A 27,332-nucleotide genomic window follows, 5' to 3' on the forward strand; every position below is an offset into this window, starting at 1 on the left:
CCTGTTCAATCTTTTCATCAATGACCTGGAAGAGGGAGTGACAAGTCTGCTGATTAGATTCACAGACAATACTAAAATGGGGGCAGTGGCTACAACTGAGGAGCAGGTACTCCAGATCCAAAGGGATCTGGACAGACTATGGAAATGGGCCAGGGACAACAGGATGGCGTTCAGTGCAGATAAGTGTAAGGCCTTGCACTTGGGGCATAGGAAAGGGTGTCATAAGTACAGGTTACGGGACAAATGGTTGGAGAACAGCACTTGTGAAAAGGATCTTGGTGTGCTGGTTGACTGCAGGTTACACATGAGTCAGCAGTGTGATGTGACAGTCAAGGGGTGAATGCCACCTTTGGTTACATAGCCAGAAGCATGGCATCTAGATTGAGAGAGGTATTACTGTCACTGTATGACTCTTGTGTGCTCATGGTTGGAGTAGTGTGTTCAATTCTGGGCTCCTCATTACAAGAGGGATGTAGCAAGGTTGGAATCGGTGTAGTGAAGGGCCACAAGGATGGTGGCTGGTTTGTAGGGTAAGTCATATGAGGAGAGACTGAGGGAGCTGGGTATTTTCAGCCTTGAAAAGAGGAGACTCAGAGAGGACCTGTTAGCGACATACATGTATGTGAAGGGGTGTCATGCAGAGGTAGTCATGACCTTTTTTCCCCCGTGGTGGAAGCCAGGACACGTTCCAGTGGAGCAAAGCTCAGGGAACCAAGATTCAAGATAGATGCCAGGAAGTACTTTCTGACGGTTAGGACCCCTAGGGCAAGGAATGGGCTTCCACAGGAGGTGGTTGAAGCCCCATCATTGAGGGTGTTTAAGGATAGGCTGGACATGCACATGGTAGACATGTCATGAGCGAAGCCAGCTAAAGCTGGGAGTCAGAATATATGGCCCAGGTGGACCATTCTGACTTGTTCTTTTTCTATGTTTCTCTGATTCTATGCTTCTGTGTTTCTATGTTTTTATGTTATATTCTCTTAAAACACGGAACAACTGATAGAATGGAATCTCTCTTCCTGTTTTACGTAAATACTTTTGCTGTCTGCTGTTAAGGGACAATTTTAATTCTGTATCTTCCAGAATATTTTACTGAGCAATCCTATATGTCAGTTATGTAAGAAACACTGGGGGAAACATGCTAGTGGTCTCCCTATCCCATATGTATTCATCCCAAGAAGGGAAGGCAATACACATAACTCAGCCAATCTTGCAAAAGCAGCCATGCAGCCACTCCTCATGAAAAAAAGCTACTGGCCTCCAATCAGGAATTGTTAATACTCTGTGGCAACCATGAAAGAAGCCAGTGAATTCAAATTGGCAGGTAAATGCCCCTAAATATCTCTGATGGGCAATTTCCTTCAAAAATTGGACTTCCACTGGAAGTGGAAAATGCACAAAGAAAATCTCCATAATGGGCATATCAGACAGTTCCTGATATTAAATTATGTATCTCACATTGCTATGCATTTTAATCTATATGATGACAAATGCATTTGGAATTGGAGTGTATCCTTTTTGTTTCTAAGACTAGCTTGATTACTTCTAGTCTTGCATATTCAGTTTCAGTCTGTCATGGTAATAATAACTTCTAGATCACATTCCCACTTATGTACATAATTATTTGAAGAACAATTTCATTTTTAAAAAGTAGATTATTTTCTCCAATCAGGCCTTTTATATAGTTAGAAGTTATTAATAATTTCCCTCAAATATGAGTATATTTCCATAGAAGAGTATAAATATCTCACTTGAAAGTTTTGAACTTTAGGAAGTATAATACTTCTGATTTTAATAATTCCTTCTTGAATGAAATCACAACATCAGTCTTGAGAAGAGTTATAATGAAGATTTTTCATTCATTAAGATTTTGGAAAAAAGAGTTCCTCAGGAAGAGTTATAAGCATATCCAAGATGCATAATAAATAGATGCATGGTGTAATAATATGCATAGTTAAGCAGAACTAAATCTGCTCTGTCTTTTATGACAGGGTTGTTCAACCTTGAATAACCTATTGTGGCTAAAGTGACTTGATATGGTGCAACTCCATTTGGGACTGTGTATTAATTGAGCACCTCCAGGCAAGGGGAACGCCTGTGTCTGTCAGGAAGCCCTCTTTTTGAGGCACTGTATGCATGCATATTGGTACATGTGTAGGGCCCCTTTTATGGTCACTGAATATGCGGCTGGTATAGAACATCACTGGTCGGTGCACTGACACAATCCCACTGACCTTCACATATGAAGTGGATCATCAAAACTCTGTAGCATGTATTTTCATTGCATTTTAAAGGAAGGCGTCTGTTAAGCCAAATGCTTACTCAAAGTTCAGTTTCTCTTAGGTTGTGGTTTAGTTCGTGGTTATAATACTTGGCACACTGAGAAGCCTGTGTGAGCTGCACAATGATTATCCAGTGCATTTAATATTGGTACTGACTGAAAATATGTTAATTCTAACTTACTGTAGTATTTTTCTGCTGCAGAGGAAGACAAAAGGAAAAAATGTTCGGTCCAAATGCAAAGTCCATCTGGAGTTTGCAGGAAGGCTTCTAGAACTGAAGACCATATCATTACTGCCTGTTCCATGGTGCTTTCCTGTAAACACAATCTGCCAAGTGTTTTACGTATTCCACTGTAAACATTTTCCAAGTATTTTTCTCTATAGGCACAGGGAGAATAACTTGACAGTAAATTAGTCCTTATTGTAATGGTTAGATGAAAGTCTTCCAAAGGAGAGAAACATGAACATTAATTATAACGCACACATATATGCAGACGTATACACACTTCAGACCTTGCACCACAGGAATTCCCAATGCGATTTTTAAGAAAAGTTAATTATGATCTATTGTTATCTCACCAGATGATGCCTGTTTAATTAAATCAACTGCTTCTCAGAGGAGCAGAAGTTGATAATAGGAAAACTACATCTGTCATTGATGCTGATTTTTGCTGTTCACATTAATAGAAATAGCTTTTTTGGCAAGTATCTCTGTTACCTAGCATTTAATTCAGGGTTTTCTCGTTTTATAAATACACTTAAGATATTTTAAATTGAAAATGGATAACATGTGTCCATGCTAAAGAATCCACGGGTGAACTGTGCCTCTAGCTGTAGCATGATGTATCTGCACGTACGATGCAGATTGTGTGTGCTACGCACGACATGTGCCTGGAAATCAGACTTTTCTGAAGAGGACCAAAAAAGTGGCTGCTGCCATTAAAGACAGGAAGAAGCATTTGAGTGCCTGTCTTTTGAGAGCCTTATCTTTAGTTATAAACAGATACTGCCAATCTAGAGGAATATTATTATTTTATATTTATAATATGCAGTTTCTGACCAACTTGCTATTGTTTTCCACTGCTTTGTAAGTCGTCCTGAGTCTCCTTGCATAGGACTGCATAGAAATGTTTAAATTAAATTAAATTAAATTAAATTTACTGGCTAGAGCGATGGAAAATGGGAACCAATTTGCTTATAACTGAACAAACATAAGAATACTCTTTGCATGTTTCTTGTATTATATTTGGACTATAAGAATTAAACTTACTCATGCTACAATCCAATTGTTATTCAAAAAACTGTGAAAATACTTCCCCTCAAGTTAAATAACCAAGACTTCCAACAGAGTGGGTCATTTCCTTCATTTATTGCAATAGACGGGGAGAGCCGCCCCGAGGCTTCGACGAATGGGGCAGCATAGAAATGTTTTAATAAATAAAAATAAATATCAGAATCTCTCCAAAGTACAAACACACTAAACAGCTCCGTTTTCCCCTCAACGCATCCACCACGGTCCTTGTCCCTCATTGGGTAAGGAACTAGGAGGTGGCAGTCTTTCCGTCCACCTACTTCATATCTTCTATCACATCCCACTTCATATATCTATAGCATCCTCTCAGCATCCATAGCCTTCTTGTTTTTCCTACATACCCCTAAACCTGGAAAAACAAGGCTAACAATTACTAGGTGGACCAGCTTTTTCCAAAAAATGCTTGGCTATTAAGGTTCTAACCCTTGATGATTTAACACAAAAATTGCCATAAAGTTGTTTTTAATATAGTTAATCTAAAATAAAAATACTTAAGTCTTGTGGCATTTTAAAGACTAAGAGCATAATCCTGTCGGGAACCCAATGAACTCTCAAACTCAAAGGGTTGCAGGGTCAATTCTAGAGCAGGAGGCTCAAACGGTGATCTTGGCCACCATCCTTTCCCACTACATTTTTGCTAGATGGGCATTTTAACCCATCTATCTGCAATAGCATGGAGGTGAAGGAAGGAACACTGGACCAGTTTCAGAATGCCAGATATTGTGGCCATTCCAATTCCAGGCCTCCGCCTCTCGCTAGGTGTGTTGGATCAAAGTTTTGATTCCAGGCCTGACATCTGAACCCAATCTCTGACTTGAGCCGGCAGATACAAAATTCCTCTGGCCACATAGAATGACTTCATAAGATAAATATTCTGCTAAAGTGGACAGTGTCCACAAATTCTTATTCTAGAAGAAATCTGTTAGTGTTAATTATTTTTATTCATTATTTTTATTCAGTTAAAACCTTTTAGCTCCAAAGGATATGTGAATCAGACAGAAGTATTTTAGGCTTCTGGCCAGTTTGAGTCAATATCTGATTGCAATTCTCAAATAATACAGGAGAAAATAATAGTTTGGCAACCAGAAAAGTAATGCAGGTGCACTATTTCATACTATATGCAATAGCTGAACAGTTGTGACTAAGGTGGTGTAGAGTGCGCATGGCATAAAATGATTTGATTTAAATCATTAAAGTTGGTTTAGCATTTATAAGTACAGCTATTCTATAAAGTTATAGATATTATCACTGCACACTATTGCATTTAATAGAAGTGGTCATGCTACTGAGCTCACCCACATATTCATTATTAGCTAATTTGAATGAGGTGGTGCTCATCATTGTAGGGAGAATATGGGGATACTGGTTCTTTAATAGGATTGCTCTTGATGCATCATTTCTGAAATAGAATATGTAATGATTTGAGTATATCTGAACAGTTTTATGTTGGCCTCGCATAACCAATTTTTCCAATCTGGACTATGCCGGAGATCGATAGAACATTTTTGGAATCTTTGTGGTATTTGAAATAGTGACAATGTGACTCATGCAATGGTATGTTATTCTGTGTTACATATTTGCCTTTCCTGAATGCTACAATTCTGTTTCCTGCTGATACACTGTCATAATGGGTGGAATTACTTAATAGCAGAATAAGAGGGTTATTTGAATAATAATCGTTATCCAAGATGCCCAGAAAGTATGGTTCACTGAATAGTAAACATGTCATTGCATGATTACAAAAATATTAGATTATTAGATTAAAATTATGACCTTCTCCATGTCTTCTAGAAATTTAATCCATCTGGCTTTGCATTTTATAAGTTTGTTTAAAATGAAACTGGCCTACAAAATCTTGCTACTCTATCAATCAAAAGTTGGGGCTAAACTCCACCCCCCACCCATGATTTGCAGTCAGGATTCTGCCCCAACTTAGACTCTTAACATTAATTTAATTATTTCTTAGCATAGCATAGAATCTGACTGCATTATGCAAATATTAAAAAAGCATATTGTAGATCTGGAAAATGGGCAACTAAAATGCATAAGGAATTAAGGCAAGTCCCATATGAGGAAAGGTTATAACCAGTGCCTTTTTTCCTTCATGGTTAAATCATTTTTTCTTTAAACTTCGAAACTGCTCTTTCAGTGTAGTGCAGAGATTTCATAATTTTCTCATTTGTCAAATATTTTCATCCCATTTTCTTCTCTACTCCCAAGTGTTTCAGCATTTTGACACTGACTGCAACCAAGTTGCATTCTCTCTCTTTTTTGCAGATAACCAATTATACCTCTATACCAAATTGTTTATTTGTTCAGATATCCAGTAGATGGGCCAGTTTGCACTTTCACATCTCTCTTCAGCAGAGGAAGGTACATAGTTGCCATTGGGATTTGATTCCTCTCTTTCAGCTCCTTCATATATTATTTTTCAGCAGAGAAGATGAAAAATAATTTGCATTTTTTCATATTACCAGATGAAATACCATATTATCAGATGAAACAAAGCAGCCAAAAGACCTTGGTTCTTGAAAGTTTTCTGCTTCAGGTTCTGTTTAGGAGACCAGGAAACCAGGAGCCTCTCTTCTGTGAGAAGAAAAGCTTTTAATGACTAAATTAATTAAATCCAGACCTTAAAGCAAGGCTGTAAACCAGACAGTGTAATAGTAAGCATATCTTACTTAAACCAGGGAAAGGGCCTGGAACTTAGTTCTGTCAAATAATTAATAGAAGAAAAGATGCCAAAACTTAGTTCTTGTGAGTTCCACCAGAAAAAAAGACCTGCTTAAAACAGCTGAGATTGTTTAGTTTAAAATAAGGCGAGTAAAGGAGAACCTGATAGCGACGTGCAGAATTATGCATCATATACAGAAAGTGAAGATGGAGACATTTTGCTAATGGACAGCATTCTGCTAACTGGCAGCTTTTAAACAAGTTTAACAGATAAATATTTTTTTCTCCTCCTTTCATAGTACTTAGAACCCAATAATGTCATTCCATGAAGCTGATTGGTGGGACATTCTTGATAAATGAAAGAAAGTACTTCACATAATGAAACAATGGAATTCACTTCCACAAGATGTTTTGATAGCCACCAATTGGGATAGCTATACATGGAGCCTGGGAACATTCATGCAGGAGGTTATCAGTGTCATGATGGCTATTTGCTACCTCTGGTATCAGAGGCAGTGTGCCTATGTACACCAATGATTGTACTCATAACCTACTTGTGGAGCCCAGTGATAAGCTGGTTTGACCCTGTGTAAACAGAATGTTGTATTAGATGGACCCTTGGTATGATCCTGCATGGCTATTTTTACATTTTTATTTCAAAAAGCAATGCAGCGGGTTCTGCATACCAAAGGAGAGCGTGAGCATTGCCTTGCAACAGTGACCCATGCTATGGTAATGTCCTGACTGGATTATTGTATCGTGTTCTACGTGGGGCTGCTCTTGAAGACAGTCCAGATACTTTAGTTGGTTCAGAATAATGCTGCGAGGATATTAATGGTGACCTGCAGGTATTCACATATAATGTCGGTCCTCTATTGGTTACACTGGCTGCCAATTGAAGTCTGGGCCCAATTTAAGGTGCTGGTGATGACCTATAAAGCCCTAAATGGTTTGGTCTTGGATACCTGAACGAGTGCCTTCTTCCCTATATGCCTTGCTGCCAGGTGAAAACCTTTTTATTTTCCCATTATTTAATTGTTAATTGGTTTTAATTGTGGTTTTAATATTTAATCACTGGATGCTGTGTCATTTTTATTGTATTTATACCTGTTGTAAACTGGGACGGTCTATAAAAGCTTTAAATAAATAAATGGTATTGAACAAGAACTCCTGCACCACAATTTTAACTTGTCACAGACAGCATAGTTTTGAAAGTCATTTTTTGCTGCTAAACAAATGTGTGTGTTAACCTTTGAGCCTTCAAAGAACTTTATTCATAGAACTTTATAAGCAAATCAAGTAATAAAACACAACAATGCAGAATGAGAAAAACCTAAAAGAATTTGTACAAGCCTTAAGTATCCCAATCATATGATCTTACATATCTTAAAAATGGTAAATGCAGGATGTGTCAGCAATAGGATACCTAATATTTTTCAGAAGTTGACAATAAGTTGGGTAATAGTTAAGCTTCAAAATATATAAATGTAAACTCACAGTAAACATGGTGAGTGTTTCTTGTGCCATGGTAGCAACAATCCTATATTGGGCAGAAGCCAAGAATCATACAGTGAAGTTTCAGATTCTTCATTATAAATAAGATGTGTGAGACAAATGGGAAGAGATTGTCCAGGGATTGCTATTACAACTTAATTTTCTGCTACAGTTTACCAAAGAAAGAAGAAATAAACATACTGTACTTAAAAGTCTCTTGACCCACTTGGTCCTGGCAGATAATGTGATTTCACTAAAGCAGGTCACTGCACATTCTTACTCCCAGTTACTTTGGGCCAATGTAAACTAATTGTAGCATGAAAAATTGCATTGCTTAGCATGGCATCTAGAAGATGATATATGTCACTGCATTTTTATTTCATTTCTACTTCGATCATACAAGCTACAAGCCTGCAGGCCCCTGACCACTAACCTCAGCCTTAGTGTCAGAAACCTAGCCTACTTCCTCAGCTGGTGATAGAGCAGCCCAGAACCTAGCTTGCTTATCTTCTTACCAGTCTGAACTTGAGGTTAGAGGCATGGCCATTCTGATGCGCAAAGAGAATGCAAATGTCAGAGTGGGTATCAGGATTTGCAGTCATCAGGTACTATTTGCATCCATGGATTAATTATATGACATTGTTGCAATATACTATCACTGAGTCAGTTAGTTCTCTAGCTGTCTCCAACAGGTAAAATATGGCAGGTCGAGACCAGAGAAAAAGATTTTGCGGTAGTGGCTCTCCAGTAATAGTATGCCCTCTCCAGAGAGGCCTTCTTGGTGCCTATTCTAACAATCATTCATCCACAAGCAAATACCCTTTTATTTCTCCAGGCCTTTTAATCTTCTTGTAACCTTTTCACACTTGTGGTTTATGATGTGTTCTTTGATTTAGATCCTAATGTTGAGTTTGGTTTTTATACTGCAGCACATTTTACTGTATTCTTTATTTTTCTCTTCATTTTAACTTATTTTCTTTTTAATTCTGTAAGTGCCGTGAGAACTGCTTATTACAGTGTAACTTGTACATATATACAAACATACATATGCCCCTTCTTTCCAGTTTCACCATTGATTGAAAGTTCATATTGAATCAGTTATCTCCAAGTAATACATGAACTACAAAATTTAACCCTATTTTTAATTTAAGTCATCAGTACTGGTGATTCAGAGAAACTTCAGGATAAATGTAGGAGTTATTTATCTTGTGTCATTTGCTCTCTGCTTCAAGCAGTTATTTTAAGAAGAGTGCCCTTTGTATAAAGTGCCACATTATAATTTCATTAACTGAGCAACAGAAGTTAATATAAATGTACAATTCACTGCCATATTCTCTGACACAGTTACATACTAGACCTAATTGAAACAAAGCACTTATTTGTGGCCTTTTATGCTTTCATACACATTAAGATAATTCTAAAGATTAGATTCTATCTGTATTCAGCAAGTCACAATATGTTATCAAGAAATTTGCACTGCAGAATTGTTCAGAATTCATAATGTGGACTTTTAACTTTATAGCATTTCAGTTGTGGCATCTGAAGACTTTTTGTGACATTTTCAGTTTGCTAAGTGTGTTCAAATGTGCAGGAACAGAATAATATCTAATCATTGAGATAAAACAGAACAAGTTTTAATTGAAAGATCACTGACAGAAGTGGCACAGCCATAAGTTCAAGCCACAGAGGCCCTGCTAAGGTTGCCAGGCACAAGGGATACATCCATACGAAACAGGGAGGATTTGATTTAAATGAAATTGATTTAAAGCATGGTTTTCTACATAATTTGCATGCATACTTGCCTTACCTGTAGTTAGAGGAACTTCATTAAAATATTCCCAAACTGGCTCTCTTGCTGCCATTACATATTTCCTCCTGCAGGGAAAATAATATTAACCTCAAGCTATACAGAAAAAGGTCCAAGGACTTGTGGAGTATTCTGCTTGAAAGGTTTCACTTTCATTTTTACTGCTTGTCCCCCTTCCTCAGCTTCTTGTGCAGATCTATTCCACATCCAACAATCTTCATTCTGAATGAAGTATTCATTGAATTTTTAAAAACTTACCTCTTAAGAGGTAAGGGGTTGTTTCTGCATACATAGATTTGCAAAGGAACAATAAGATTAAGGTCTTTTTCTCAGCTCCGCTTGTTCATTTTATGGCATTGTTGGTGTGAAAGAGGAGGCATGTGATCTCTGCAGACAGAAATTCACAGTTCTGAGAATTGAAAAACCAACCATCTATTCTAGTATCTTCTAGACAGAAAAATTGCCAAAAATTTAAACTTTGCATGAATATACAACCTCATGCTACATAATTAAAAACTAATCCTTATTTTATGATGAATAACTTTTGGACTATAATGTTTCTTTAATAGAAAACTATCCTTAGATTTTTCCTCAAAAAGCATTTTATTTAAAAATTCAATTTAAATTAAAAATCTGAATAATTTTTTAAAACCCTTTTTTACAATGCAGCCTGGTATGAAATGTCGCACAAGTGTATTCGACTCTCTTTCTGATTAGTTCTAAAGAGGCCTTAAAGACCTGGATGTTTCAGTCTGGTTTTAATTATATGTGTGTTTAGAGAACAGTTCTAAGTGGGGTGGGCATGTGATGCAACATGATGGATTGTTCACTGCTTCCAAAACCCTGCTGCTCTGTGCTGCCCTGGACAGGGGTTGTAGGAGGGTGGGCTTCTTTCTTTGATCTCCCAGTAGTTTAAAGAATGGAGTAGCTTTGGATGCAATGGATGGGGGATAACTACCTCTCCACACACACCCAAGTTGGATATGTATCTCCACATCATCCAAACCTCGCTATCCAGAAGTTCCAAGAGATAAGATTGCTTTGCCTGTTAATGGCTTTTATGTTTACATTGTTTTGTTTCTAGTCAATAAATAAGGTTTGCTTTGAAAGGCCATATAAGAAAACTTTAGATAAATAAGCAAGTATGAAGACAGATATAATATAAAAAGTGTGCCAACACAGACATTAATTGTAATCTAATAGCTATAGCTTTTCATATCTACTCTAGAATAGGTACAATAAGATTACCCCACTGGTAAAGCAGCACCTGTTTCATGTGCATAAATAAAAATGAAACTTTTGACACTACATTAGCAGTTGTTTGACTCTGCCCTGAAATACACTTGGCCTCATTCATGTAAACTATTTTAACAATCCAGATTGTTCTATTTAGGGTCTATAGGCCATAAGCTATAGGCCTGAATAAGCTATAGAACCTGAATAAGCATCACAACAGTTAGTTAATAGTTAAATACAGTGGTTTCTACAATGGTGTTGTTGCTCTTTGAAAGTAGCCAGGTCTCCATTCAGTGCAAAGCAGTTTGGTCTTTTAAAATTTGATACTGTTTTAGATTTGATACCGTAAATTTGATACTATATATTCCCATGCAAGACTGTCATTATACCAGTAGTTCAAGGTTAAGAATTTCTTTCAGACTGACAGTTGCCCTGTTTTTCAATAAGGTTTCGGAGCCACATTCAGGTTGGGGGCGGGGGGCGGGGGGGGGGGATTGGCATGGCCAAAATATAAAAATAATCCAACATGTTTTATTTTAAACTTTAATTCCTGCAAACTAGACTTTAGTTTACTTTTTCTTCTTGTAAGGAATGGCAGGATGTAAAGACACGGGCAGCCAGTGCAAAGTAAGTATAGTGTGAGAAGGAAATGGGACTCTGCATGATATTCCATCCCTGTTCCATTCCTTGAACAACAGAAGCTATTGATTAGTTCCCCAGCCTTCACCAATCTTTGTCCATACAATTTTTCCAGTAATTATATAAGCTAAATATATACTCTTGTTTTAGAATGCTTAATGGCACTTCAGTCAAAAGTTCATGGAAGGCTGGAATACAGATACCTTTTATAATGCCTCCTATAACAGACTTCGCAGGTCCTTCATTACTACAATCAGCTCAGAGAGAGTGAGAGATGATTGGGAACAGACCATTACAATCACGTCATCAATTCATCACATGGAACAGTGTTGCTGAAATGACCTACTTTTCCTGTTTTGTGTTCAGAAGGCTAATCCTGTTTAGCATTGCTGCGAGGGAAAGAGGCACACCAAAGAGTGCTTTTGGTTGTGCAGCTGGCCACCTTCAGTGAGGAATATTTGTTTAAATTGTTTGTTTTTCTGATTTCTATAAAGTGTGGTCAGTGGGGAAGTTTAATTCATGCAGTGGAACAGGCACATTTTTCCATGCATGATTCATGACAGTATTCATATTGAGTTTTTGTTCATAAATAGAGATTTATAGATTACACATATTATAGATTTACATGACAACTTTCCCATATGGGTGTAGCCAAAGGGACCTACAGACAAAACTTTGATCAGAATCTGTTCTCTTTTACTGATTCTTAATGTTGGTGTTGCTAATAAGACAATGATTGTGCTTTATTATCTGCTTGATTTACTTATTTATTTTTCGATTTATATCCTGCCTTTTTCCTACAAGGGGCTCAAGGCAGCTTACATCCTCCTCCTCCTCCTCCATCTTTTCCTCACAACAACAACCCTGTGAGGTAGGTTGGGCTGAGAGTCTGTGACTGGCCCAGAGTCACCCAGTTGGCTCCATGGCTGAGCGGGGACTAGAACCCAGATCCTCTGAGTCCCAGTCCCATGCTCTTCACCACTACACCACACTGGCTCTATCATTCAGATTTGCTGCTGAATGATATTTAGGAAGGTATTATAGCTATTTCATACCTCAAAATCATAGTTAAAGAAATCTAGTGGAGAATACAAGTAAAAGGATAAACACTATATAAATTTAGACATAAGTAAAGTATCCCAGCCTTAAGATGGGGTAGGGTGAGTAACAAACATGCTTCAGAAACAGCACTGCATAATCACTGCATGTGATTCTAGTCTGTCACATGTGAAGATCTTAGTGTAGGTAAAAATGAATTTCAGAAAAACCAATAAGTAACATAGCAATTCATCCATCTGAATCCTAAAATACAGGCCCAGAATCATTTCTTGCCTTTTCATCCCAGCCACTTAAAGCCAAACTAAATAAAAAGATTTTTCAGCACTTTTCGAAAAGGTACAGGTGCGGTTTGGGTCCTTGTAAATTTCCAGGGAAAGGGGCATTGAGACAGTTTTCATAATGTCCTCTTTTCAGGTCTTAGGGGCATAGAGAATATTATGGGACACTCAAGAACAGCCTTTTCCAACCCAGTACCCTTCAGCTGTATTGAACCTCAGCTCCTATCATTCCAGCCAGACAATGGTCATACTGATTGAGATTATGTAAATTGTTGAAAGACGCATCAGGAGGCTAGGGAAGATTGTCCTAAGATGATCTCATAGATTATAACAGATCATGCAGAACCATTTTGTCAGTTATGTAAGGATTTAAGCCTCTTAGCACTTTATAGATCAGAAACAACATCTTGAAGTGTATCCCTGACACAAGGAAGTGGAGTTGTTGGCGCAATAGGGTTACTTTCTCTTTGTGACCTACTTGTGAAGTAACCAGATATTTCTGAAATGCAGATCTACATAGAATGCATGATAGAAAATTAGTTTCAGATCACAAGTGACAATTCTAGTCTTGAATCGGATTAGAAAGGCTGCAGCTTTCTTATGAAATAGAATTGATATAGAATGCACCTGGGAACCACTGCAAGCTGGCCTTTCAGTCACAGAAGCAGGTCCAAAATCTGCTTCTGTATGCTTATATTTGTGGCATACAAGCCAAGAACCTGAGTGACTAACAGGGGCAGAACACTATGAGTGATTTTGTAGTTAGGCGCTAAAAGCCCTGAACACCTGGCAGACAAGCTCCACCTAAAAGGTGCAACAAGTCAACAAATATACTTTAACACTAAACAAAGCAGCTGAGTTTCCCTCTCTAACCTTTCCCTTATCAAATTTCAACTAAATTGTTAAATGTTTTATGTAATATTTTTTATATTTGTTTATTTATCACTTTTGTATTCCTTTCACAGCTCTCAAAGCTGTAAAGGGTTTATAACAATAGCAGTTTACAATATCTATAAATAAAGACTGGGACACAAATGCAATAGAATAGAAAAGAACCCTCAAGATATATTAAATGGAGAAAAAGGTATGGTTCTAGAATGCTAAGAGTGTAATGGGTATGAATATTACCCATTGGGACCTGGATACCTAAAGGAACACCTTCTTCTGTATTTGCCCTCCCGCCCCCTGAGATCGGCAGCAGAGGTCCTCCGGGAACCCTCCATGAAAGACATTAGGAGACAGAGTACCCAGAGGAGGGTTTTCTCTGTGGTGGCACCCCGCCTATGGAATGCGCTCCCCAGAGAGGTCCGCCTGGTGCTGTCGTTATTTGTTTTTCGGTGCCAGACTAAGAACTTTTTATTTCAACAATATTTTAATAAATTTTAACATCAGCTTATAGGTTTTAATCTGCAGCCAGGGTGGATCTGGATTTTATTTGTATTATGTTTTATTTTATTTTATGTAAGCCGCCCCGAGGCTATGCGATGAGATGGCATACAAATACTCTAAATAACTAACTAACCAACCAACCAGAATGGAGGAAGTTCTTGCACTGAACTGTGCTGTGGGAACTTCAAATATGTGACAGGACATTGTAAGGTAAACCAATATAGAGGTTTTGTTCAAGAATACAAATTCATGTTCTAGCATCTGAAGGTGCTTTCAAACAATACTTCTTTCTTCTGCTTGTTCATCTTATTATAAATGCTATTGCAACATAGTAGGGCTTCATGGTTTGTGTATACCATGTTTATGCGACTTCTCTTGCCTGTCTTGCTTCCAGTGTCTGATGAATCCTAATTTTAGCTCTGGTTCCTTAAAGGAAATCCAATCTTTGCTTCTCTTCTATGTTCTGACTGCTTAATGTGGCATACAAGCCTAGAATTGATTCCCCCACTTTGTTCCAGATTTAATTTAGAATCAGAGGCACCAAGAATCTACTACTTTTCTTTGGCTTGAAAATATGGCCTTGGTTCTAGAATTAAGATGTTTCAGGTCACTATAGAAGACATATTGTTTTCTTCTACCTGCAACTTCCCCTAATGATCAAATATGAGATGGATCAGTTTCATCAAGGAAGCTACAGCCTCCAGTTTACAGGAATTGCACAAGACTCTCAAAAACAGGACATTTTTTATTATTATTTATTATTATTATAACATTTCTATGCCGCCCCTTGCCGAAACCTCGGGGCGGCTTACAACACAATAAAATACATTGAAATACAATAGAACATAATAAATTACCATTAAATACAAAAATACAAAAAATACACTGAGTTACAAATATAAAATTAAAATTATCAGTATAAAATAAGTAAATAAAAATATAGGAGGAGAAAAGAGAAGGAAGAAGAAGTTGCCCTGGCCAGATCATATGTTTTAACAATTAAAATGATGTTTAAATAAAAAGGTCTTTACCGAAAAACCAGTAACGACGGTGCCAGGCGGACCTCTTTGGGGAGTGAATTCCATAGGTTGGGCGCCACCGCAGAGAAAGCCCTCCTCCGAGTACTTACTCTCCTAATTTCTTTCATGGAGGGTTCCCGGAGAAGGGACTCTCCCGCAGATCTCAAAGGGTGGTCGGGCATATACGGACATAAGTGCTCATTCAGGTAGCCAGGACCCAAGCCGTTTAGGGCTTTATAGGTCATAATTGGGCCCGGGCTTCAATGGGAAGCCAGTGAAGCTGACGGAGGACTGGAGTCATGTGAGCATAACGCCCCGTCCCCGTCAGCAACCTGGCAGCTCTATTTTGCACCAATTGAAGTGTTCGGACTGTCTTCAGGGGAAGCCCCATGTAAAGCGCGTTACAGAAGTCTAGGGAAGTCACCAGCGCGTGTGTCACCGTCGCCAGGCAGTCATACTCCAAGTAGGGGCGCAGCTGATTAATCAGCCGAAGCTGAAAGAAGGCATTCCTCGCCACCGCTGTCACCTGAGCTTCCAAAGAAAGCTCCGGGTCGAGGAGTACTCCTAAGCTGCGGACCTTATCCCTAAGAGGGAGTGTTGCACCATTCAGGACCAGGTCAAATCCATCCTCTCCGAAACCCGATCCACCAACCAACAGGACCTCCGTCTTGTCTGGGTTGAGTTTCAGTTTATTGGCCCTCATCCATTCCCTTACCTCGGCCAAGCACCGGTTCAGCACAGCCACTGCCTCACCTGGATTAGTGGAAAACGAGAGGTAGAGCTGGGTATCATCAGCGTATTGATGATTCTGCAGCCCACACCTCCTGATGACCTCTCCCAGCGGTTTCATATAGATGTTAAATAGCAGAGGGGATAGAATGGAGCCCTGTGGTACTCCATGGCATAACTGCCATGACGTAGAGACATGGTCCCCCAGCACTACCTTCTGGAATCGACCGTTGAGATAGGAGTGCCTCCAACCCCCAATCCCGCAAGCCTATCCAGAAGGATACCATGGTCGATGGTATCGAAAGCCGCCGAGAGGTCCAGAAGAACCAACAGGGATGCACTCCCCCTGTCCTTCTCCCTGCACAGGTCATCGTACAGGGCGACCAAGGCAGATTCAGTACTGTACCCAGGTCTGAAGCCTGACTGAAAAGGATCCAGATAATCAGTTTCATCCAAGAGTGCTTGGAGTTGTCCCGCCACCACTTGCTCCAACACCTTGCCCAGAAACGGGATGTTGGCCACAGGTCTATAGTTAGTGGCCATCTCTGGATCCAGTGACGCTTTCTTCAGGACCGGTCGTATTACCACCTCCTTTAAAGGGGCAGGCACTCGACCCTCCCTCAGAGAAGCGTTAACCACTTCCAAGATCCAGGTCCCAATCCCGTGCTTGGAGTTATTTATTAACCAAGACGGGCAAGGATCCAATAGGCAAGTGGTGGGACATTTTGGAGGACATTAATTGGATCTTCATAAGTGTGAAATAACTTGATGGTATACAATAACAAGAACTATTTCTCAACTTTTCTGAACTCAATCTTACTCAGACATGCAGAGACAGAAAGGACATGGTCTTGAAAGGAAGCTAACAAATATATTGACTAAATCAATGTAAGGCTTTGGGGAATGGACAAATGCACCAGAATCCAAGCAGCGAGGCAAGATGGTACAAGGCCACGGTCCAATCACCAGTCTAAATCACAAGTCTAAGTTATAATACCAAAAAAGGCCATGGTCAAAACCAGGAGTCAGTCATAGTGCAGTTCAGTAGACAAAAGTAGAGTCTGGAAACTAATGTTGCCAAGGCAGCTTCTGGAGGGAAGAGCCAGTTTTTAAATAGCTCATCTTCCAGGGCTCCCAGGTGGCCTTGGCAGGCCTTGGCAGCTGCAGTAGAGTCTAGGACTAATCCTGCAACTTCCAAGGCTGTCGTTCTGGCACTTGGCCAGCGGAAGGAGCCCTGCAGCTACCCAGATCCTGACAATAAATACACTGTCAGGCAAACCATGCAAGATAATGGAAGGTTTTGGAAGTACCATTGTTGGTCCATTAGAGAAAATAAACCCAGCATGACATTCTGTTTACTAGGCTGAACTAAAATGCTAGTGACAAGCTTTTGGGAGTTTACCAAAACATTTCTTTAGGCTGGATGTTAAGCAAAGAAGGGGAAAAGGGAAGGGAAACTCAGTGATCTTTTTAGTTGGTCCTAATAAAAGTATTATTCTGTCATGGTTTCTGTTATACTCTGTTATGATGTCTGACATCTCATTTGTGGAATGCAAAGAGTTTAAACTCTGACCTGAAATGCTGCTGTTATATATTATCTGCATATCTTGTGCAGATAGTTCCCTGGTTATAATTGTCCAAACTTGTACTTAACAAATGAGCAAGCCCGGAAGTCCCTCCTTGTCCTCAAGTGGCAAGCGGGTGCTCATGAGCAGCATGCAGGAAGCACTGGGCAGTGAGGAGAGGAAGAAAGGGATGAATAGGAAGGAAGGAAGGAGGAAAGCGAAAAGAGAAAGGGGAAAGCAGTGCTGGCAAGCAGCGAAGTCAGAACTCGAAAGCAACGCCAGTGATAGCCTCTGCACCTGCTGCTCCAGCAGCGCAATCGAACCCCGATTCTACAGCTCCATCCTCTTTCAATACCAGTTACTTCTCCATCATCATCCAGTTAAAGTTAGGCTTAATGTTAGCTCAGGAAGTGTTGACCTTTAATAATCTTTTTACAATTGTTTTTATCTTTCTGTCTAAACTGTTTTAAGAACTGTAGTGTACCTACAAACATACATACAGATGTATGTCTCTCTCTTCAGTACCTGTATTCACTTTATTATTACTGTATTAATATAATTATTAAAACGTGGCATTGTGTTTAAGACATTTTTGTGTATATAGAAGTGTTTCTTAAGTATTTTATATGCTTTTTATATATGTGATCTGACTTACATATGTGTGTATATATATCTGACTTAAATTCAACGTAAGGATGTTCTCAGGAATGGAACTCATCCATAACCTGGGGACTAACTGTATTTGTTAAGGCTGATGAGTAATCATTTTCATGTTTCTGGCTTCTTTTAGTTGTCCTTTAAAAGGCTCAGTCATTTTTTTTCTTTAATTGCAAGAAGTTTGTAACGAGTAGATGCAAAACTGCCTGCCAAAGCTGCTGAAAATGTAATAGATAGATGGCTGGGGAAAATGCTGAAAGCTCAGAATACACTCCTGCTTATATAATCCCCTCTTCCTGCACTAGGCAGCCCTTATAGTGAGTGCGCAACTGCTATACCAAGTGCATTGCAGTGCTTCACTATTACCCATGGCAAGCCAGGACCTTCCTCCTGGTTCTCAGTCTGAATCAGCCAGGAGACCCCTAAGGGCCCCATGAGGTGTCAGTGCTGTTCTGATGCTAGCAGGCTCTGTGTTGGGGCCCTTAGGAAGAAGTCAGCTGCTGGATGTTTTGGGATGCCTAAGAGGATCCTCCACCTCATCTTCACTGTGCAAAAAGAAAGAAAAAAGAGCAGGCTTGCAGTCTGATGTGGCTCTACTATGGCCAAAACAAGCAGACAAAGAGGGTTGAGTGATGATTCACTGGCTTAAAATACATTTAGGTGTCATGGTGAATTAAGTAAAGCAACAATGATTCTGTTGGAAATCTAACCATGATAGAAATCTAGTGAAATTATGTGTAACCACTATCCTAAATTCTTTCAACAGAAAAAGCTGCTTAGACAATCTAATGGATGAGGATGAAAAAGACAGGGCAAAGAGGTGAGTACCCAGTTTTGTGCAAACTTAATTGTATGCTTTATAAAGCTATTTTTTGTCATCTAACCACTCGAAAGAGAGGAGGAGCAGGAGGCAGAAGAGAAAATTAAGCTTGGCACAACATTTGAAACAATTGAATCTCAAATCTCAACAATTGAATCTCAAAGCACTGTTCTGTGGTTTACTTTCGTTTTTTACAGGGGCCATCTGAAGCCTTTCTTATGGCAGATGTTACTAGTTTCCTTAACAGAGAACAGCATCTGAACTAACACACATAAAATATTCATGAGTCCCATGAAACCCATATTTTTAGTGTTGGCAGAACATAAAAATCAATAAAGAAAGAAATTACAGATAGAAAGTAATTTCAAACCCATTTTGTTATGGAATTAATATACATTGTGGAAGATATGCTGAACTAAGCAAGAAGAAAAGGTTGCTGTTTGCCTAATACAGCTTTCTCCAGTCTGGTCCCCTCCAGAGATATTTGACTAAAGCTGCCATCATCCCGAAATAGCAAAGAACAATGAGAATTGTAGTCTAATACACTGGAGTTTCAAATGTAAACATTAATGTATAATATAATAAAATATCATGGTGTTTAATTGTATACCACATTTGTATAGCTCCTTGAAGTGTTCCAAGCACGTTGTGCTCTATCTAGTGGTCATCCATGCTAACCCTCTGTAAGATAAATCAGTGGTACTATACCTCCTATTGCAGATGTGGGGGTGGGGGAATGAGACTGAGGTAGAATGGCTTGCATAAGGCTACCTACGAAGTTCACAGCGGAGGCAAGATTTGAACCAAGGATCCACTTAGCCATTGTGCTATGCCAGTTATCATAAAAGCAGACAAAAACCCAAACTATAGAAACAAATCAGCTTGCTATCCCAAAGGTCAGCTAAAAAGGAAAGATTTCACTTGTTTCTTAAGTCAGGCAGGCACAGCTTAGATGTGCTTGGAGTTTAGCTATATTCCTATGCACGTATGAGAGTAGCAGAGTTTCCTGCTCCACTAGGTAAGAGTAGAAGTGGCAGTTCCAACAGAGCTGATAAAAAGTATCCTGAGAATCTAACAGCAAGAGCAAAGAGCAAAATTGGGCTGTGACCCTTCCTCCTGAGATTTGATCTCATCACAAACAAATAATATTTCTTCCTCAAGATCAAAAGAGCCACCAGTGATCATAATCCTCCACTTTAACTACTGCATCTCATGCTGGGTAAATCCAGGTATGCCTTGTCCCACTCTTCTTCTGTTGGATAAATATAATTTAAGTACCACTCCTAATTCATGCTTTTCTACTTAACAGCTTGATAGGAGGAATAAGGCTAGGGAAAAATCCACTTACCACTTCCAATAGCAGCAGGTCTCCATTGCAAGCAGGATTCCTGTTCCCCAGTCGTCTTGGTCTTTTCCTCCAATCCACCTTTACTGTAAGTAGAGGATCAAGTCATCATGGAGCCATAGATACAGGGAACAAAAAAGTATTTTTTTAAGGGACAAAGATTTTTTTTAAGTGGATTGTGTTTCCATCCACAGAAGGATACAGAAGGAGAAAGGACTTTTCTAACTAAAAATTTGCTAAAACATTCTTTATTATAGTAATTACAAATAATATTATTAACTGAAATAAACCTATTAAACAGAAATTTTAAAAGTGGTGCTACATGTTGTGGGGTTAGGGTTAGGACTGAGGTTCAGATAGGCCCTTCTAGGTGTTGAAATAGCAACAAGGAAAAATAACTACATTTTGGTAAGGCACATAAGTTAGGAGGCAAGGTTATGTGCCCATGGTAACACCATCCATCTTCCTCAGTTAGTTCCAAGAGGGTGACATAACAAGGTAAGGAGAAATTAAAAGCTAGGTACAACACAAAAAGCATACCTAGGAAACATTATTCTTTCATTTTATGTTCAAAACTGGCACAAGTCTCCAGTTTTCCGTGCTGGGTCAACAGTACCAAAAGGGCTTCATGACAGAATTGCTATCATCTCATTTGGGGTGCCTAAGGAAGCAGGAAAGGCTTTGTTGGAATGAAAGGCAATAATAACTATCAAATCTGACTGGCATCTGGAATATCACAGCAGCTGTTTGCTAGTACCTCTCCCCCGCTTGTAGACACGTCCTTGGTTTTGTGAGACCAGCAGATTAATTGGCAATATGGAGCCCTAGATTGCATCTGCTTTGCTTTCTCCAGTTATGTTTTCTTTTCTTTTAATGAAAAAAATTATAGTCTGGGCATTGCTCTTTGATTCACTCTTATCTCTTCTCTATTTCTTCATTCCCTGCAGCTTTCTTTTAATAATATAGGTCATGGTACTCTGTTGCTTGGCTCAGCTCTCTATTTTTCTAATCCATGCATTATCACAATAACAGAAGGCCACTATTCAGTCCTAGATATTGGACAGAATATGAAAGTGAATAATTGATTTCCTTTACAATTGACAAGGAGATTTTGTCATAAATGACACTACTGAGTACTGCAGGAATGAGTATTATATTTATGCACATTATTAACATATGATCTGAGAGCATGTAGTGTTTGCACTTGAAGGGGCAAGTGCCTTTCTCCATGGGAAGCAGGTTAGGGTAATGTGAACTGATGTCAGTCCTTTTATGTTCCTCATTTTTAATGTGAATTGCATTGATGAATTTGGCATTTACCAAGTGAGAAATAGCTTCTTTTCCAATGGTTTTCATTGGCTAGAGGGCAGCTTGGACAATCCTTTTCCTGATCTGGTTCCCTTCACCCTGGTGCCAGTTCTGCTTCACCAGCCCTTCACTTCCATCCATGTGAGGACAGAACCTCTAAATATGTCCTATGCATGCAATTCAACACAGAGAGACCAAAATGCCTGGACCGCCCCCCCCCAACTGAAGATGATTTTAATATGCATTGGATTTTATATACATAGGCCATATCTGAACAATTGGACCTGTGTGAGTTTGTGGAGCATGCAGAGACAGGCCTGTGTGGCATAACAGTTGGGCGTTAGTGTGTTTGTTCTTTTTTGGAAAGTATTCCTTGGCTTAGGAAAATGGGAGTAGTGGAAGCCATTGCTTCAGAACTGTCTCAGGACAGCTTTTAATCTCTGGCTACTGGTTTATTTTGCCCATAATAAGAAATAATTCATAAAGCTTGCACTTCTTGTTCTTTTCACTTTTCTCCTATTGATAGGGCTTCACGAAACAAGTCTGAAAAGAAGAGGCGTGACCAGTTCAACATCCTTATCAAGGAGCTCAGCTCAATGCTTCCAGGAAACACTCGTAAAATGGATAAAACCACAGTACTTGAAAAAGTTATTGGTTTTCTTCAGAAACATAATGGTAACAAGATAAAATAATACCCCTGCTATATGTATACTGTCAGCTAATGCCTTTGGTAATAAGCAGTTCTTTCCCAGCAGTCAAAAACAGGCTTGTTTTGACGTATGTGTTTTTTCCCAACAACGGGTATCACCAAGTATGAAAAATAGAAATTGGAACCTGTAGATTCATATGAAGTTTGTCAGGCCTGCTTCTTATTCTTGTAATATTTAAACAAGGAATCATTCCTATGTGTCATGAATATGATAAGTGTAGATGTGTTGGCTGAATGCCAAAACACTAAATTAGTTGTGCTAAAGATCTCTGTGCAGTAAGATTTTGGAAGCAGTTCCAAAGGACAAAATGCAGGTCAAGTTAGATCATGTTACATATTTTATTGTGGAGAACATTTTGGGTCAAAATTAATGAGCAGTTCATACTTCTCTGTTGTGAATTGCCAGGCAGAAAAACAGTATGATATAGAGTTACTGTTGGTGTTACATAATAATTCACATTTTATTGATGATGATGATAATAACAATATGAAATAACTCATGCAGTTCATTGAACACAGTATTTAATGATTTTTTTTTCATTTACCAGTTAAATCTAGTGTGCTACTATCACATCCTAAAATCAGTTGTTGATTTTTTAGGCTGATTTTTACATGTAAATGCTTTAAATTTTAACATTACAAGTGATGAAAGTTCATTGCTATTTATTTACTTTAAAGGAAAAGATAGATTTGGCAGATTAATTGCTGTGATATTTCTACACTGTTGAAGTCCACCATGTAGAATGCTTACAGAAGTCAGGTTGTGCTTTTTAGAACAAAGAATCCTGTAGTTTTATCTCACCTGAGCTGACTATTGACTTATTGGTAGATATATAACATATTTGTGTTTGTTTAGAATTCTCGGCACAGACAGAGATTTGTGATGTTCAGCAAGAGTGGAAGCCTTCCTTTCTCAGCAATGAAGAATTTACCCAGTTGATGTTGGAGGTGAAAAATGCAGTTTTTGCCTACTTTTCAATGTGTGTCTCTTCCTCCAATATAAACAGTGGCTACAGCTGGGTACTTTTAGTCTGCACTTACAGAGTTAGACAAAAGTTCTGCAAGAAAAATAGTTTCTAAAAGAAAACTATTGCTTCTTTGCAGGTGATTATTTGTATCCAAGGGTGGAAAGACAAACCAACAAACAAACACAAACTGTCTGGGCTACCAAATTACTTTTAGGACGCTATCCTATGCTTGTTTAGATAGAAAAAGTCCCGGCTGGCTGGGAAGCTTTGGATATGGTAGAATTTCTTTCTGCCAAAGCATGCATTCCTAAACTACTTAAAATTAAACAGGTGGCATACTTACTAATTGTAAAGTAAATATACTGCTAATAACAAAATAGTAATTATAGCTTGTATGCATTCTTTATTTTGCTTTGATTCTAAAATATTCTAATTTAATGCCAAAAAATAAAAATCTGAAACTTGGACAATTCTATTTCATGATGATTGACTGCCAATGTAATTTATAGTTCAATAAAAAACTGTGTTATAAGCCAGCAAATATTTTCATTTTGCTTTGAAAGCAGATATTTCTGTTAATTCTCTAAGCATGTAACACATTAAACTAATAACATTATGTTAATTATAATTGCCACCTTATCAATAGGTTTCAGTAGTGTTTCAGTGATGTCTAAATGGGTTTTGTTAGACACACTGTAAACATTTGAAAAAAATCAATTTTTACAGTGTGCCATCATTAAGATGCTTATCCTGTAACAGCTTTTTAGGCTGCTGTACCTTAAGTGAGATGGTCTTTCAATTACGTCCTGTTAAGTTTTAGAACTTCTTTCAAAGTAGGTTTTTAGTGACTGTTGTGCAGGCTTGATATTAAACAGAATTTTCCATTGTTCTGTTTTTGCATATGGCATACATTTCATACAGGTTTCTCTGCCAATATCATTATTAGTAGCTAACCTTTTTTTCTTAGCATGGTTCATCTGTGTTTAACAGCTACAGTATGTGACAACCTAAACATCAACAGGTCAAGGTTCTTGTTCCCCTCGTTGTACCTGCAAAGCAGCAAAAACTGCACCAGTTGAATTTCTGCTTGGCTTTCAGCTGTTACCGGCTTCCTTTTTACAGACTTGGTTGCTTCTTTTGAGCAATCTTTGCAGAAAAACGTACCATCCTTCTGCTGAACAAACTGTTTGCAAACTGAGAAGTAAAAATAGAGTTATGTTTGGATACATTGACAACATTCTTCCATAACATCCTGATGAGGGTCCATCTGTAGAATGTATAATGGATTCAAAATAAAGATATTATTTACACAAACAGCTCTCCACAGTAACAAGCCCAGCACAACTATCTTTGGAGAATTCCTTCTTCTCTAGGTTAAGTGCTACAATAATACAAAAACGTGTTAGGGCAAAAGTAGTTCATGGCTCAATGCATCATTCAAAGTTTCATTCCAGATTTTATAATCTCAGTTTGATTTCTTGGAAATATAGAACTTTCACAGCTGGAAGCAGAAAGTAGAAAAATACAATAAAGCTTTCTGAAAACCAGAACAAATTAAATTTTCTGTTGGTTATTCTTTTTTGAAGTGACGAGGAGACATAAATGCTGTATAGAACAATGCAAGAATGAGTATATGATTTAGGTCATACCTGAGTGGCCTAGTGCTTTTCCCTACTTTCTTCAACTTAAGCCTAAATTTTGCAACCAGAAGCTCATGATCTGAGCCACAGTCAGCTCCTGGTCTAGTTTACTGACTGTATAGAGCTTCTCCATCTTTGGCTGCAGAGCACATAGTCAATCTGATTTCTGTGTTGACCGTCTGGTGATGTCCATGTGTAGAGTTGTCTCTTGGGTTGTTGGAAAAGAATGTTGGCTATGACCATCGTATTCTCTTGACAAAATTCTACCAGCCTTTGCCCTGCTTCATTTTGTACTCCAAGGCCAAACTTGCCTGTTATTCCGGTTATCTTTTGGCTTCCTACTTTAGCATTCCAATCCCCCATGATGATAAGGACATCATTTTTTGGAGTTAATTGTAGAAGGTGTTGTAGGCCTTCATAGAGCCAGTCAACTTCAGCCTCTTCAGCACCAGTGGTTGGGGCATAGACTTGGACTGTTGTGATGTTGAATGGTTTGTTTGTTTGTTTGTTTATTTATTTATTTAGGGGACTAATATGCCACCCCATTCGCCAAAGCCTCGGGGCGGCTCACAAACCATAAATAAATAGAATTCAATAAAACAATATAAATTAACAATATAAATTAAGTAGCCCTGGCCAAAGAATAAAATGAATAAATAATATTAACAATTAAAATAACATTTGAATAAAAAGGTCTTCGCCTGGCACCAAAAAACAAATAACGACGGCGCCAGGCGGACCTCTCTGGGGAGCGCATTCCATAGATTGGGCGCCACCGCAGAGAAAGCCCTCCTCCGAGTACTTACCCTCCTAATTTCCTTCACAGAGGGTTCCCGGAGAAGGGCCTCTCCCGCTGATCTCAAGGGGCGGGCGTGCATACATGGACGTAAGCGCTCCTTCAGGTAAGCAGGACCCAAGCCGTTAAGGGCTTTATAGGTCATCACCAACACCTTGAATTGGGCCCGGACTTCAATGGGAAGCCAGTGAAGCTGACGGAGGACTGGAGTCATGTGAACATAACGCCCAGTCCCCGTCAGCAGCCTGGCAGCTCTATTTTGAACCAATTGAATCCAAGGTTTGCCTTGGATTCGAACTGAGATCATTCTGTCATTTTGGAGATTGTATCCCAGTACTGCTTTTCTTACTCTTTTATTGACTATGAAGGCTACTCCATTTCTTCTGAGGGATTCTTGCCCGCAGTAGTATACCTGATGGTCATCCGAATTAAATTCACCCATTCCTGTCCATTTTAGTTCACTGATTCCTAAGATGTTGATGTTCAGTCTTGTCATCTCTTGTTTGATCACATCCAGCTTGCCTTGAGTCATGGATCTTACATTCTAGGTTCCTATGGAGTATAGATCTTTGCAGCATTGGACTCTCCTTTCACCACCAGATACATCAGCAACTGACTGTCCTTTCGTCTTTGACCCAGTCGCTTCATTCTTTCTGGCGCTACTAGTACTAGCTCTCTGCTCTTCCCTGTAGCATATTGGACACCTTCCGACCTGAGGGGCTCATCTTCCAGCATCATATCTTTTTGTCTTTTGGTACTGTCCATGGGGTTTTCATGGCAAAGATACTGGAGTGGGTTGCCATTTCCTTCTCCAGTGGATCACATTTTGTCAGAGCTCTCTGCTATGACCTGTCCGTCTTGGGTGACCCTGCACGGCAGAGCTCATAACTTCATTGAGCTATGCAAGCCCCTTTGCCACGACAAGGCAGTGATCCATGAAGGCGGGTAAAGGTCTCCCCTTGACGTTACGTCCAGTCATGCCTGACTCTAGGGGATGGTAGTCATCTCCGTTTCCTAGCTGAGGGAGCCAGCATTTGTCCACAGACAGTCTCCGTGGTCATGTGGCCGGCATGACTAAACACCAAAGTGCACGGAACGCTGTTACCTGCCCACCGAAGTGGTACCTTTTTATCTACTTGCTTTTGCATGCTTTCGAACTGCAAGGTTGGCCGGAGCTGGGACGGAGCAATGGGAACTCACCCCATTGTGCAGATTTGAACTGGCGACCTTTCAGTCAACCAGCTCAGCAGCACAGTGGTTTAAACCACCATAGCTTATGTAAAAGCATCCAGTTTTGTTTGAATCACTGAGGTACTTTGAAAGAACATTTTAAAAAGATTTTATGCTTATAATAATTTTCAAACTTCTAATGTAAATCTAAAATATGTGCCTTACCAATTCATAGTTAATAAGACTTGTACTCTTTCTTCTTTCACCTTATTCCCTCAGGCATTAGATGGATTTGTTATAGCTGTTGCCACAGATGGAAGCATTGTGTATGTTTCTGACAGTATCACGCCTCTTCTTGGACATTTACCAGTAAGTAATTCTTGTGCGTTTATTATGCAGCCTAGATGTCTTCAACTGATTGTTGCACTTGAGCTTGT

At 39.0% G+C, this 27,332-nt stretch overlaps 1 protein-coding gene across 4 annotated transcripts in view; it reads left to right on the forward strand.

The window, feature by feature from the left end:
* Positions 1 to 27,332, forward strand: part of NPAS2 (neuronal PAS domain protein 2) — a 77,305-nt gene that overhangs the window by 11,075 nt on the left and 38,898 nt on the right. For 3 of the 4 annotated variants that reach the window (XM_044433866.1, XM_044433853.1, XM_044433860.1), the window contains exons 2-5: positions 18,906 to 18,959; positions 22,139 to 22,287; positions 23,178 to 23,269; positions 27,175 to 27,264. In XM_044433866.1, coding sequence (XP_044289801.1) covers positions 18,928 to 18,959; positions 22,139 to 22,287; positions 23,178 to 23,269; positions 27,175 to 27,264 — 363 coding nt within the window. In that variant the 5' untranslated portion in view covers positions 18,906 to 18,927. Of the gene's footprint in view, positions 1 to 18,876; positions 18,960 to 22,138; positions 22,288 to 23,177; positions 23,270 to 27,174; positions 27,265 to 27,332 lie in introns of those variants that run through there. The other variant, XM_044433876.1, reaches the window with a different exon arrangement.

Source organism: Varanus komodoensis, unplaced genomic scaffold (genome assembly GCF_004798865.1).
Source record: "Varanus komodoensis strain SLA01 unplaced genomic scaffold, ASM479886v1 scaffold1, whole genome shotgun sequence".
NCBI classification, from domain to species: domain Eukaryota; kingdom Metazoa; phylum Chordata; class Lepidosauria; order Squamata; family Varanidae; genus Varanus; species Varanus komodoensis.